The sequence below is a fragment of the Phyllostomus discolor genome, chromosome 11 (assembly GCF_004126475.2).
Source record: "Phyllostomus discolor isolate MPI-MPIP mPhyDis1 chromosome 11, mPhyDis1.pri.v3, whole genome shotgun sequence".
Taxonomy (NCBI): Eukaryota; Metazoa; Chordata; class Mammalia; order Chiroptera; family Phyllostomidae; genus Phyllostomus; species Phyllostomus discolor.
Window position 1 is genome coordinate 68,980,529 of NC_040913.2, and position 11,164 is coordinate 68,991,692.

Consider the following 11,164-nt stretch of genomic DNA (forward strand, 5'->3'; position numbering starts at 1 on the left):
AACTGGAAGAAAACCTTTGTGCCTTCTAGGTGGGGAAGGGTTTAGGCCACAGAGAGCGTATACCATAAAGGAAAAAGATTTAGATGGTGGTTTAAAAACCAACGCCTAAATTTTTTCCCACAAGTGTGCAAGAAAATGTGTATACGGATGTTTATTTCAGCATTGTTTGTAATAGTGAAAAGTTGGAAATCTCAGTGCCTGTCAGCGGAGAAGAGATAAATCAGTCGTGCCGTGTGTAAACAACAGAATACTCTGTACCATTGAAAACCAGGGTGGGGGAAATAGGTGAGTGGAGTCAAAGGTACAGACTTCTAGTTATAATGTAAGTCGGTCCTGGGGGTGTCACGTACAGCGCGGTGGCTGTGTGTCATAACACCGTATGGAGTGTGTGAAAGTTGCTGAGAGAATAGATCTTAAAGTTCTCATCACTAGAAGAAAAAAATTCTATAACTATGTATGTGACTGATGTTAAGTAGACTTACTGTGCTGATCATTTTGTAGTATATACAAATATCAAGTCATTATATTGTATACTTGTAACTAATATAATTTTGTATGTCAGTTAGACCGCAATAAAAAAACAGTGACTTAGAGCTACAGGTATTACCACTGAAAATGCAATTTGGAGAAGAGTATGTGTGATATGACACCTTTTATGGGGTGGACTGAAAACATGCAAAACACCCCTCTGTGTTGTCTGTGAGTACAGATTTCTGCGTTAAAAGTATGCAGTGTGCACTGGATGATGGACACTGTATTGAGAGTAATGGTTATCTCTAAGGAGGGAGGGAGGAAGAGAATGGTATCGGAAAAGATACACAAGGATTTCAACTGAATGTGTGAGACTTGATATTAAAACCTTTAAAAGGTAAAGCAAAATGTTAACATTTTATAAAGCTTAGGGGTGAGCATACTGGTGTTTGTTATATTCTAATTTTCTATGTATATGAAATTCTAGTAAAAAATATTTAAGCAAGTTTAGGAAAGATTGATAAATGAAATCCAGAGACCATTCAAAAACTAAAAAAACAAAACAATTTCTCCTCCACGAAACATAATTGTGATTTAACTACTTATGAAACCGTGTGACTGTTGCCTGTCCTTTTCTTTGAGGAAGGCATCTTAAACATGTGCTTTTCAAAGCTGTTTTCTGTGCTGGTAACAAGCATACCGTGCACTTTTGTTAGGTTCAGACCTGAAGCTCCTGCCCTGTACCAGCAAGGCCATCATGCCGTACTGCCTGCATCTAATGTTAGCTTGTTTTAAGGTAAGCTTCAAGTTGATTTGTGGGAAAGAAACTTAATTTGGAATATTGTTCTGATGACCTGGGGTGACTTGCCTCGAGAACCAGTGTTAGTTTAGCCTCTGGAAGTGCAGGCTGGGCAGTGAGGAAAGCACACGGGCTAGGAGCGAACACATGTTTACTGAATACTGACTGCACGAGGCAGAGACGCGTAGGAAGAGACTGCTGTCCTTGAGAAGTTTACAAATGATAGTGGGACAGATACTCAAGTAACCTTGCCTATAGCAGTGTTTAGTAGATGTTTCATGAACTGATAAACAGTTTAGACTCTATTAGCTACAGAAGAAGGGGGTGTAAATGTTGGATTCATACAGGGGTGGTGAATTTATTATCGTGAAGATACAGTGGGTGAAGCTGTTTTAGGCATAAGGATGAGCACCAGCAAAGGCCCAGCAGAGCTGGGAAAGGTTAAGGACTTGAAAGAACCCCAGGCCCTTGGCTGCAGGTGCCTCAGACAGGCTTATGAGCAAGGGAACAACGTTGGGTCTCCACTGTAGAGTAGTAACTCCGGACTTAACCCATCATCGGATTCACTCAGGGCGACGGAAACTGTTCAGAGTGTGATTTCAGGCACAGCTGCTCACTCAGACAAAAAGCCCTTTGCCTGTTTTCCAGTTCACACCGCCGTGTACTTCCTCGTTGCTCACTGCCTTTCCTTCTCCCCAAGTCCGTGTTTTCAACTCGTTCTCTCCTGGACGACTTCTGGCCCCCTCTCCACCCCCAACTGTCTCCTTAAAAAAAAAACACAATTCTCTCAGTTATATAGACCGCTCAGCTGTCTCTTGCCCTTACTTCCAAATTCAAAGCTTCAGGCCCACCCTGCATGCGCAGGACCCACCAGGAGGCTCCTGGAAACACACTGCCAGGCACCATTTCCACGGTGCGGGGGTGGAGGTTGCCGAGGCTTCTCGAGCTGGGACGCGCCCTCCTTAGTAGGCAGCTGTGTGGTGTTTGCAAGGCAGGTTTGTTTTCTCCTTTGTTCCCCTCTTTCTCCAATGACCTCTCTTGTGCATTTTCATAGAATAGCATTTTTTTAAGGAAGTGGTATTTGATGAATTTTATTTAGATTGCCCCGTGATTTCCTTTCCCTTCTGTGTCTGCACAAACCCTTGCCTTGCAGCTGAGAGCCTTCACAGACAGCAGGGACGACATGGCACTGGGGCACGTGATCGTATTGCTTCAGCAAGAGTGGCCGCGGGGAGAGAATCTTTTCTTGAAAGCTGTCAACAAGATTTGCCAACAAGGAAACTTCCAATACGAGAATTTCTTCAATTATGTTACAAGTATCCTTTTTCTTGTTTAAGCATAAGAAATTCTGATTTTCTAAAAATGAATGCATGCGATAAACATGAATGAACCATTCTGTGTAGAAATGCTTTTCACAATTGTGGGGGAGAGAAGGGATGAGGATCAAAGTGGGACCGTGGCCATTAGTCTTGTGAAAGTCATGACAGGCTTCAGAGAAGTGATGTGAGCGATCAGGAACGTCGGCAACCCTGTTCCATTTCCCACCTCCAGCGACTGCTGGGGAGGCACCCGAGATGCCTGAAGGAATGGCCTACAGGTCCCGACAGGCCCAGAGTGGCTGGTTTGGCCATCGACTGTAGTAGCTCATTGGCCCGCATCCCTCAGAAGAAGGCCTCCTGGGGCATTGGCTGTCCCTCGGGATTAGCTGCTGGAGCTCTGCACCAGAGTTGTCACAGCTGCTGCCGAGCACTCACCACAGAGGCTGCCCGGCCCAACGGTGGCTTCCATAAGAAGTGGTGTATTTCATACTGTTCGTTAGGGAAAGACCACCTTTGAATTGAAGGTTGTGTACCCGTTTGGTGTGTATACTTTATTGCCTATCTCTGCATTATTTTTGAGTTGCAAGGAATCTAATAATCCTTGCCCAAGTGCCTAGAGCAATAGTTCTTAACTTTTTGGGGGGATGTAACACCCCCAGTGCCACTTTCATTTTTTATTAAGAAAACGAAAGATTTTGCTCTTATGATCATATAGAACATTTGATTGTTATCTCTGTGAAAAGCGTGTTTATCTTGGTGAGGTAGTTCGGTTGGTATAGGAATCGATAGCTTTGGGATCAGACCAGTTCAGATGACCCTGCCAGATGCTGGAGGGTGTCAGTTCCTCAGTCACCGCAGACCTGTGTCCTCACCCGAGACACCAGGGCACCTGTTCTTACGTGTGGTTAACCTGAATCTGGCCCGCAGATATTGACATGCTGGAGGAATTTGCCTACTTACGGACTCAGGAAGGTGGGAAAATCCATCTGGAATTACTGCCCAATCAAGGAATGCTGATCAAGTAAGCAGACTGACTTTTGCTCCCCTGTGCTAAGTGCTCACCTTTCGTGTGCTTGTGGGAAATACTTGTAAGTTTCTACACCTTCCAAAAATCTAACAGAAAGGAATCCAAACCTGGTCTCTGTTTTTGAGAACAGATTTGATTCTGGTGCCTTTAGAAAGACTTGATGTTTCCTTAATGACTTTTCTGATAAAACATTATTTGAATTGAGGTGTTTCACTTTTGAAACTTTTTCACTAGACAAGTCTCATTCATGATATTTTCCTTCCCAAAATTTACACAGTCTACAGTGTGATTAGACATAGAGTGCTTTTAATGAAGCCTGCTTAATTAAAGTATCAGATTAGGACAGTTCATTAGGAAAAACTATAGACTTTATGTATAAACTGTATTTGGATTTCAGGATCGAGTTGAAACCCACCTAAGCAATCTTCATTGCTCGTACAGCACAGAGAAAAACAGCCCAGTCTAGAGCCTCCACGAACACACCTGCCCCAAGAAATGCTGGCGGGGTGCTGGGTCTCAGGCACGCCCTCCCACACCTAGAAGAAGCCACTGACCATTTATGATTTTTAAATAGCTCATGAATCTTGCTTCTCTCCTTCAGTCCTCATTGTAGTTTGGGTAATATATCCTCTGTGCTGCGAACGCCACACATAGTTTGATTTCCATACGGCCTCTTTTGCGTCCTGCATCTTCAGCGTGTCTTCAGTCAGCATTAGAGTCGCTGCAAGAGACTGAACCCAGAAGGATGAGGAAGTGTTGCTAAGGCCCAAAACGGTTTCTTTTTTCCCCTCAACTGTGAAATGAACGAGTCTTCAGTGGTTGGAATTTGTTCTCTGCAGTCTTATTAGAGACGTCCATTCTGGGTTGCCGTGACTCCGCAGTTGGGCGCAGAGCAGACAGTGCTGTCAGTAGTAGGGTCCCGTAGCATCTGGTCTAAAGAGTGGGAAGATTAAGTGGGGTGGTTGTCCTTCACCTTATAAATGTTACTAAATATTCTAAACATTTACAGTAAAAGAACAAATGCTTTTTCTTAAAACATGAGACCTTTATGCATTAGGTTGCTTCAGCAAGATGGCCTGGACATGCTCATCCTCCCATCCCATTACTTCCCTAAGACTGAGTACAGACTGGGAAAATAATTGCACGGTTCACAGTGTCCTTTACGTGTCTGAGAATGAAGATGACTTTTTGACCTGGGAGCCTAGGTAACCCCTGTTGTGTTGTGATTTCTTTTCTAGGTTTTGAGGCTGGGTATACAGGCATACCTTTAAATAGCTTCTTAGTTAATTTCCCATTGGCACTCATCACACAAATTATCACAATATAGAGACAGCCTCAGCAGAACTAACTCCATTTACTTAGGATTAAACCTACAGCTGAGTCTCACTTTCATTAGATAATTCTTAATTGTTTGTGGGAGTGGGAGGAAATGGAGTGCCAAAAAATCAACAGCTGAATCTCAAAAGTTGCTTGTACTGAACCTTTCTTTTTTAGCCAGTTTTTACTGAGCTAAACAGTGGCGGGTACATGCAGATAACCTCCAAGATGAGGAATAAGAGCAAGAGGCTTGGACACCCACATAATACTGTGAAGGGTGTTTAGGATAAGGCAGGGGTACACAGCTTGCATTCCTAGGCTTTGGGGAGAGAGTTCATGCTCCCCACCTTGGTCAATATAATACTTAATGTCTAGACTGTTCAACTTCATCAGAAACCTGCTCTTCCATCAGCCTGGAAGCAGGAATGAGGATTGTTACTTAGGGAGCTGACCTTGTAGGAATTTGCCCAGTCTTCACTGTGTGAGTTTCAAAGTTCATTTGAAGCCTGCGTTCCAAATTACTGTGCCAAACCTACAGCGGGAGGAGCAAGCTGCATAAGCCCGAGCACCCTTGCTAACGGAGGTACGATGAAATCTTGAGTAAAACTATCGATATTCCTTTTCCCTTTGGGTTGCAAACAAATCCTCTGAAGCCATTGCAGACCTTTTGGGTGGCCCCTGCAGCTCAGTGGCAGAGATTGTGAGCAGTGCGCAGCCCCTCCCCTCGGGTAAGGTTGTGAGTCCGTCCTAGGTGGGGCATCTGGGTGAAGCAGGTATGGTACCACCCCCAGGGCACCAGGGCTGCCCCACAGGAGGGGTCGGCCCCTCGTTACATAGACATGTCACCCTTAGGCATTTTAAAATGGAGACACATTTCTGTGCTGATACTTGTAGTATTTGAGGTGCAGTAGACTGGACGAAATGGGGAACGGTGTCCTGTGTGTGCTCTCAATAGGGTGGATGATAATATTCCATGCGGTGACCACCAGCTAATGTAATAAATCTTTGTTGTTACAGAACTCTGCAAAGCTGTGGGGCCCAGACTTAACCCCCGCCCCCATTTTCCTCTTCTCAATACTTTCTGAAATTCAAACTTGACCTTTCTTTATCAAAAACAGTGCCAGCCCCTGTAGTTCTCTGGAAGGGCCTCTTCAAACTGAGGCTTCAATCCTCCTCGAGGATGGTTACAAAAGTCACCAGGTTCATTTCTAGGATTGGCGTGGGCACGAGAAGAGTGGAGAGTGAAGGAGGCTGGACTGAAAACGTGTCCTCTGAGATGTTAACCCCTCTCCCCACTGCCATTCAATTGCATCTCACCATCCTCTTCCTCAGTGGTTGCTTTTTATGCCAAATGTCAAGTGGGCTGAGCTCGGGGACCAGGAACCAAGATGCCCGTGAACGTGGCCCAGCAGCAGGGGCAGTGAGAGAGCTCGGTAGCTTCTCTCATCCTCCTGACGGCACTGCGGCCAGGGGCCTGTGGCGGTGAAGGGGTCTCTGTATGGTCTGCTTCCAGTCTTGTGCATTTTCTCTGGAGTGTTGTTTTTGCAGTGCAGGGTGAGTCGGTGTGGGTGTTTGAATGCTGCCGTTTGCTGTTTTTTAAAGGCCTACTAGCCCTCCCATGGGGTTACTGCAGCAGGAATTCTTACCTGTGCTTCAGCCCAGCATACAGACTGCTGACAGGTACCAAGTGGAAAAACACCTGCTCATAGTGTGCTGTTTGTCAACATGTTTTACTGCCCATGGTTTTCAGCTCTGTGTTCCTCAGTGCTCTTTTTCATGCTTTCTTTATTTTCTAATTCGTTCTGCATTCCTTGGCAAAACCATCTGGTTGTAATATTGTAACATTTCTTATTTTTTTCCATAAATTGCCAGTGTTTTGTGTTCGATTTAAAAATCATTATGGATCTGGAAAAAAAATGAAAATTATATAAAACTGGGTCAGGTCAAGTGCATGTTAGGCACTGAGCCCTCTCCTCCGAGAGAACATGAGGCATTCATTCCGTTACAAACACTGAAGGACAGTGAGACTTCTCTTAAGTCAATGTCTACTCTTAAATTCTTATGAGTGGCCAGTGTTAGGATTTTGGTCTCAGCCGGCATTAGCCCCGTATTTGCCTGTCCTCCATTACACTTTTTTCAGGCCTTACCATTCTAAACTGAAAATACTGGGTAGGCTAGAATGCCATGTTTATCAGCTCATTTAAACCACAATAGCTGATTCTGTCCTTCCTCCAAATTTGTACAAATTTGCTCCAGTACAAATCTAAATGAGCTGAGCTGCTATTTATACATGGAAACAGTAACACTGAACCATGATCAGCAGGACACAGCTTACTGTATTTTCACTAGTATTAACAGGAGAGTTTGCTTTGAACCATCAATGCCCGTCACTGTCTGCAAGTACCGGTAACGTTCCTTCGGTTACTCAGAGAGTTGGCTCCAGTTTGGGATTCAGTCTGGCTCCCAGAAATGCAGTGTCTCAGGACAACCTAAAAACCTGTGTCTGTTCCTGGTGTGGGACTCATGGCCTCAGCCCCACTGACACTGTCCCGATGACCCAGGGAACCAGCCAGACTTGATGAGAAACGTCCCCGGAGAACTGCTTTCTCCATGGCAGTGCCGTCTCACCACGTCGTCCATGGGCACTGCAGTGTCCCGTCACGTCCTCAGTGGTCTGACAAAGCTGGGTTTTCCTTCTGTTGCATTGCAACTTTTTGAGCTCGTTGTACTAATGATAATACAAGTTTTACAAAACAAACCTTGTAGAGTGGTTTCAACAGTCTTCTTTTGGCCAATAGAGGAACATCTAATTTTAAATCCCTCTTACCGTGTCTGAGGGAAGTGAGGCAGAAGGGTAGGGACTGGAGGTGGCTTCTATTTGTCTAACTCCACCAAATTACTGCACAAGTATTAAAAATCCTTTTCTTTTAGTTGCACCCGTAGACTTTTGCTAGATTTGCCTTTTCCTTTCATTTTGGTGTCTTCACTTTTCTGGGATTTCCCCCTCTAGAGCACAACATGTCCAGTGTAGTCGGAGACTTTGGCTGTGCTCCACCGGCCCTTCCACCAACGTGCTGGTCCCCCGAGCACATGGGCCAGATCTGCTCCGCAGTTTGTTGGCCTCTGGCTGCCATTCAGTGACTCTGCTTCTCTCTGCCCACCTGGGCCTGACCCTTGTCTTCGGTGCCCCAGCTCCTCCTGCTTCTCAGGCAGGCCTGAGTCTGGCTGGCCTCAGCACTTAGAGCCACTGGCATGCTCTGGCAGCGTGGGGACCGAGAGGCTTGCAACCAGGTGGCCATGCACACTCTCTAAGCCGTTCAGGAGAACCAGCCCAAGGGCCCAGGTGCCTAAGCTCAATCTGCAGCTGGGAGCTGACTCATCCTTTGGTTCCCCTCCTCCCTGCTGCTGCCTCTGCAGCTGTAGGCCCCCTGGCCTAAACTAACTGAATTACAACTGCACAAGTCAGTGTAGGGTTGTGTAATGTTAGAGCTTACAGGAGTTCACAAGCAAAGCAGGTGATGTTTTACTGAGCATTTCTATCTTTAAAATATTCTTTCATTGAGTGGGAAAGATGTCTCTCTAGTTTTAAGTCTTTCCGGGAAGGAATGGGCACCGGGGGCGATTTGGTTAGGGCTTTTCTTTTTTAAATGTGTTTACTTAGATTTGAGGTAGGCTTTATTCCTACCCCAGACACACGGAGCTGGGATTCCGGTGCTAACCGTGGTGTCATCTGTTTCCCTGTCGCTGCCCTCAGGCATCACACGGTCACTCGAGGCATCACCAAGGGTGTGAAGGAGGACTTCCGCCTGGCCATGGAGCGCCAGGTCTCCCGCTGTGGCGAGAACTTGATGGCGGTGCTGCACAGGTTCTGCATCAACGAGAAGATCTTGCTCCTGCAGACGCTGGCCTGACCGGGGCCTCTGCGCCAGAGCGCTCGGCCGTGGGAGTGTGGGGAGGACGCAGAGCCTTGATAAACGTTGCTTTACACCTCTTAAAAAGAAAACCATCTGAGTTTTAACTCCTTAAAGGTAGTTTCCAAGAACCTGAGAAGCTATTTCTATTTTTTAAAAGTCATTTTTTGTAACTTTTGTAAAAACAACAGAATCAACCTGTTTTGTAAATAAAAATCATCCTAAATTTGGAGGTTTTAAAATTTTAATTCTTAGGAGTTTCTGAGCAAGGGTGTACTTTACTTACAAAAAGACATTATTCCTTCCATGACCTCAATATTTGACTTTCCAGAGTTAGGCTTTGGTTAAATACTACATATCAACACAGTACTAGGCTTTTTGATTCCGGAAATTTTAATACCAAAAACCTTCATGCCAAAATAGACGTGAGTGAATTTGCTGAAGCCATGTGTGGGGGGGGGGGGGGGCGGCGAGGGCGTCTGCCAAACAGCCCACGAGAGGGAGTGACAGTGGGGGGAAGCACTTCCAGCCTTCAGCTATGGGGACAGTGGGGCCACATTGCCCAGCGCCCAGCTCTGCCTCTGGATGGCCCTTCATTTGCCACCTACCAGGGACAGTTTCTCGGTGTTTCAAGCCTGTTGTCTGAAAAACAAAGGCAAAGGCACGCCTCTCACAGGTGGTGGTTGGAAAGACTACACGTGACTTCACATGAAACGCTTGGAGGAGTGACTCACACTGGTCATTGCCCAGCCACTGCTGGCTGCTGGGTCCCTTTCTGTCTTTTGCTCTTCTAGAAACATCAGTAAAGAGCACACAAACATTTGTTTCTAGGGGCTCTTTAAGAATGAAAGAGCTGCCCTGGCTGGTGTGACTCAGTGGATTGAGCACCAGACTGCAAAGCAGAGGGTTGCTGTTGCGATTCCTGGTCAGGGTGCATGCCTAGGTTGCTGGCCAGGTTCCCAGTGTGGGGAGTGCAAGAGGCAACCACCTGATCTCAGAAAATGTTTCCTCCAGCTCATTTTAGTGTTTATCAGTGTGATGAGTTGATTACAATATACGGACCATCCTGTTGTTTTTATCACAGTGTATCGTCCCTCCACAGCTCTCACAGTAAACACTCGCCTGCCTTTTGGTTTTCTGACACCTTCACGTTGGCGTTTGGAGGCAGCACACATCAAAACGGAACACTGTAATACTCGAATGGCATGGCACCAGGCAAAGAACCACCTTCCGCTTACTTGTTCAGCGGTGCCACCACTGCATGCCGAACTGCAGGGGAAGTGAGCGGGGTGGCTCCAGGTCAGCTAGGACAGAATAACAGACGGCTGGCTGTGAATGGTGGGGAAAACCAGAAAAACAACATCTCTATAGAGAAAGTCCCAAGAGTCAGGACAGAATTCCAGCAGAACCTCAAACAGTATCAGAAGCTGTGGGGCTGAAGCACCAGCGTGATGGTGGCACCATTGTCTGTCACGGTGTTTTGATAAACACAGGGAAGGGCTTTGTGAAGTCCAAGGCATTTCATGACATGATACAAACATGTACCATTTCTATCAACGTTGAGTTTGGAAATCGCATGTGGCCTGAAGAAAAACACTCTTGGAACTAATGGCCAGTGAAAGCTGATTACCAAAAGAAAAGTGTGGCTAGGTACACTGGTGAAAAGAGTATAAAACTAGGCAACTACAGACGAACGAACACCCGCTGTGTGATTCCCGAGGAGGTAATCACGGCCCTCCACCTAGCCACAGACTTGTCTAAACCGGTTCCCTCGTCACTGCTGGCTTTTTCATCAAGGGACACACTGGTGGCCTACGAGGCCTCAGGGGAGGGCTGCCTGGCTGGTGAAATGAAAAGCCACCGGGCTGCGGGGGGCCCTCTCTCTGTCCAGTGAGTGTCCCACGGCCGAGTGTCAGGGCGGCAGCCCTCCCACGGCCACGAGGGAGCTGGCGGAGCCAAGTGGACAGCCAGGAGCCAGCCTACGTCAGGGCTTCTCCTGCGGGTGAAGCCCCTCATAACCCGGCCAAACCAGGACCCGTCCCCAGGGTTCAAGACATACTAACTGTATACTCCCCGGTTTAAGAAAGGCTTCTGGACACCTGCCTCATCTGGAGAGGCCCGCCCAGCTTCACTTGCTAAGATCTGGACGACACAGCTGTGACCGTCCATAATGGCTCCCTGAAGGGAAGGGCAGCAGCAGGTCTCCTCAGCAACGACTGTCCCCAAACCTTAGCTCCAACCAAGACCATTGTCACGGGGCATGCCAGACGCTCACATATCAGCACTTACATAGTAAAAACAAAGACAGCCACCGTTTTGC

The 11,164-nt window shown here is 46.7% G+C and overlaps 1 protein-coding gene across 6 annotated transcripts in view; it reads left to right on the plus strand.

Annotated features, from left to right (window-relative positions):
• Positions 1-9,076, plus strand: part of INTS10 (integrator complex subunit 10) — a 30,100-nt gene extending 21,024 nt beyond the window's left edge. For 3 of the 6 annotated variants that reach the window (XM_028526527.2, XM_028526526.2, XM_036011524.1), the window contains 5 exons: positions 1,188-1,267; positions 2,424-2,586; positions 3,517-3,610; positions 6,536-6,613; positions 8,688-9,076. In XM_028526527.2, the coding sequence (XP_028382328.1) occupies positions 1,188-1,267; positions 2,424-2,586; positions 3,517-3,610; positions 6,536-6,613; positions 8,688-8,844 (572 nt within the window). In that variant the 3' untranslated portion in view covers positions 8,845-9,076. Of the gene's footprint in view, positions 1-1,187; positions 1,268-2,423; positions 2,587-3,516; positions 3,611-4,217; positions 6,036-6,535; positions 6,614-8,687 lie in introns of those variants that run through there. The other 3 variants (XM_028526530.2, XM_028526531.2, XM_036011523.1) reach the window with 2 other exon arrangements.
• The last annotated feature ends 2,088 nt before the right edge of the window (positions 9,077-11,164 follow it).